This window comes from Cariama cristata, unplaced genomic scaffold (genome assembly GCF_000690535.1).
Source record: "Cariama cristata isolate BGI_N322 unplaced genomic scaffold, ASM69053v1 scaffold12574, whole genome shotgun sequence".
Taxonomy (NCBI): Eukaryota; Metazoa; Chordata; class Aves; order Cariamiformes; family Cariamidae; genus Cariama; species Cariama cristata.
Window position 1 is genome coordinate 3,829 of NW_009614717.1, and position 3,004 is coordinate 6,832.

Sequence of the window (3,004 nt, forward strand, 5' to 3'; positions counted from 1 at the left end):
CGAGCTGCCAGTGCAGCAAAAGGGCCCCCCAGGGTGCTCCCTCGGGGATTGTGTCCTGCAAACATTCACCCATCTCCTTGGGGTATTTTGTGTGACCCTTGGTATGAAGGGATGGGGCACCACACACTTAGGGCAAGTGCGTGTTGAAGGAAGGGCATTTTTCAACCCCATCTCCCACCCACAGATCCCCCGAGCTGCCTCCAGCTCCCTCCCCACTCACCTCCGACCAAGGGGTCGTGTACCACTTGAAGCACGGCCGCTCGAAGCACGTCGTCTCCTCCACGGGCTTCTTGGCGACGTCGCAGTCGGCGGGGTTGCGGGTCTTGATCTTGCCGTTGACGATCTCCAGGCAGAGCACGATCCTCTTCTTCACACCCCGGCCGCACGTGGTGTTGCACTGCGGGGACACGAGCAGGGCCGCCTGAGACCACCCGGGGCATCCATCCCTCCTCCGTCGCCCCCCAAAACCAAACCCCTGCTCCAAGCACCCCCCAGCCCCGAGGGGGTCTGCACTTACCCGCTCCCAGTCCTGTGCCAGCCAGTGCGAAGGGCAGTTCTTGTCCCCGCAGGGATGGATGGCCAGTGGCTTCGTCTCCAGGTTGCACTGTGACTCCGGCACAAGCCGCCAGTCGCTGGTTTTGCAGTACACGTGCCGGATCATCCTGCCCTGCCCGCAGCCGCCGCTGCACTGAAACCGCACCAGGCACGGTGGGCAGTCAGCAGTGGGGAAGGCAGCATGGCTCCATCCCCGTCCCCATCCCCGCAATGGGGACAGAGATGCTTCCATGGGGCTCAGCTGCCTCCCCAACCCCACCTTCTTCAAATCATGGAGGGATTATTGCGGCTCCGCTTAAAATAGCTGCAGGGATGCTCAGCGCATCCTTCCCCAGGCAGCCCCATCACAGCCAACATACCCCATGGCTCCATCATGCTGGCGCTGAGCAAAACTCAGCATCTCTCAGGCCAGGTTGGAGGGGAAGCACCGCGAGCAGGGAACCCCAAGGTGCTCAAAGAGGTCAAGGAAAAGGGCATCAAGCAAGTGGCGTCAAATATCCCCCCTCCCACTGCAAAGGGCCAGGCAGGTGCTGCCCCGAGCACGGATGGAGGCAGCGAGCGCTCCCCGGCTCTTCTGTGGCTGCTCTTGCAGAGATGTGCGGTGTTTCACAGCGCCGCTGCTGCCATGGAAACCACTTATTTTTAGCCCATGCTAATGTATCAAAACCTGGGTAAAAATAGCTTGGGATGGAGGGGGTCTCTGTAGCACAATTGTGCAGGAAGGGAAGAAGGGAAAAGAGGAAAGAAAGAAAAAAAAAAAAAAAGGAATAGACAGAAAAAAAGGGGGAATAGACAGAGAAAAAAAGGGAAAAGGTTCATTTTCTGGGCATGGAGCATCAGCATTGTCAAGGTATACAGCGCAGCAGGCAGACAAGGGGATTTTGGCACCCACTAAGGTCCTCAGCCAGGTCTCTCGGGGTTTAACCCCTCCTGTACCCCATAACGGAGGAGCCCCAGGGAGGACCTCTCGGGAAGCCGTGGGACCCACCGGGACGCTGGCTCACCCCCGGTGCCAGAGCTCATCGGCGGCTGATCCCTGCCCTGAGCAAGGAGAAGGGCTCAGCGCTCACAAACATCACCAAACCCGGTGATGAGAGCCGGGTTGGTCCATCAGGGTGACAGCACTGGCGGGCAAGTCCCGGCAGAGGTGACACAAGGACTAGGAGAGCCAAAGTGGCCGAATTTTTTGGAGGTTGGCTCTGGGCGCAGGCTGCCTGCGGGTCTGTCGGAGCTGGGAGCTGCCAGGGAGCATGAGTCCAACCTCAAAACTCCCAGCACCAGAAACACAAGCAATCCTGCAAGCGGGACCAGCTGCAAGGGGTCGTGATGGCCACTTGGCCAGCCACCCCAGGGCCTCACCGGTCCCCAGTCAGAGACAGTCCACTGCCGGTCGCAGGGTGGTCCCGTGCAGTTCTTCTCGGCCAGGGGCCGGGCGCTGGCATCGCACAGCTTCTCGTCCTCCGAGCAGCGGATGTCCCGTGTCACCACGCTCCGCTCTCCGCACCGGGCCGAGCACTGCCGGGAAGGGACGGGGGGACGGCATGAGCAGGGGCTCCTGCCGCGATGGGAACTGGGAGCTGCTGGGGTTTTTTTTAAAACATTTTTAACATGAAACTGTAAAAACACACACTGAAAATGCATAGATGACTTTCTGTAAAATAATTTGTAGCAGAGCCATCCCTCTTCCCCAAAACGCCTCAACAGCTACAGCAGTCAGGCGGAGGGCTGTATCCTGCCTGGGTCCTGTGCAAGCTCTCCGCCGGGTGATGCCAGATACCAGAGGGTAAAAACCTGAGGCACCAAAAATGCCTGATCAGAGATGAAACATTTCAGCTGTCATTTAGAGACGAGGTGAGATCTCCCTCACCTCCTTCCCAGGAACAGCCAGCTCCTTTCCTCTTTGAAGAATGTTTTCCCCAAACCGCACAAATGAGATTTTTATGCTGTGGATAAATTTGGCACCGTGCAGCCCAGTGACATTATTTAGAACTGGATTTGAGTTACTACAGTCTCACATACACACATTTGCTCCATGCATAACGTAAAGCAGGGAAAAGTGTCAACAGCACAGCGCTCAGACGCACCGTGCTGATATGTTAATCCTCAGATCCCTGAAATGTGCTTTTTTTTTTTTTTTTTTTTAAAATGCCTATTTCCCCAGCCAACTTGGCATCCTACTTCAGATGGGATCCAAACGAGATTAGCTTCACTGCCGGCTAAGAACAAACTACTCCAGGACTGTCTCAAGCAATCTGTCCCTGACACATGCTGGAGGAGAACACAGATTTCTGTAAAATAAGCCACTCCGGTTTGCTACGCCAGTCAAAATAACGCGCCAGCACGTGCGCAGGGAGCTCCTCTCGACCCAGCTGGGAAAGTCAAAACATTCTGCAACAACCAGGGAACGCACCAGCCACTCCATCGGCTACAGCGACGACGAAAGCCCCTG

The 3,004-nt window shown here is 56.8% G+C and overlaps 1 protein-coding gene across 1 annotated transcript in view; it reads right to left on the bottom strand.

The window, feature by feature from the left end:
• The window catches only part of ADAMTSL2 (ADAMTS-like 2), a 25,782-nt gene that overhangs the window by 2,333 nt on the left and 20,445 nt on the right, over positions 1 to 3,004 (bottom strand). Inside the window, exons 15-17 of the mRNA XM_009699536.1 lie at positions 1,915 to 2,070; positions 518 to 688; positions 221 to 397 (exon numbers count right to left, since the gene is read on the bottom strand). Coding sequence (XP_009697838.1) covers positions 221 to 397; positions 518 to 688; positions 1,915 to 2,070 — 504 coding nt within the window. The remainder of the gene's footprint in view (positions 1 to 220; positions 398 to 517; positions 689 to 1,914; positions 2,071 to 3,004) is intronic.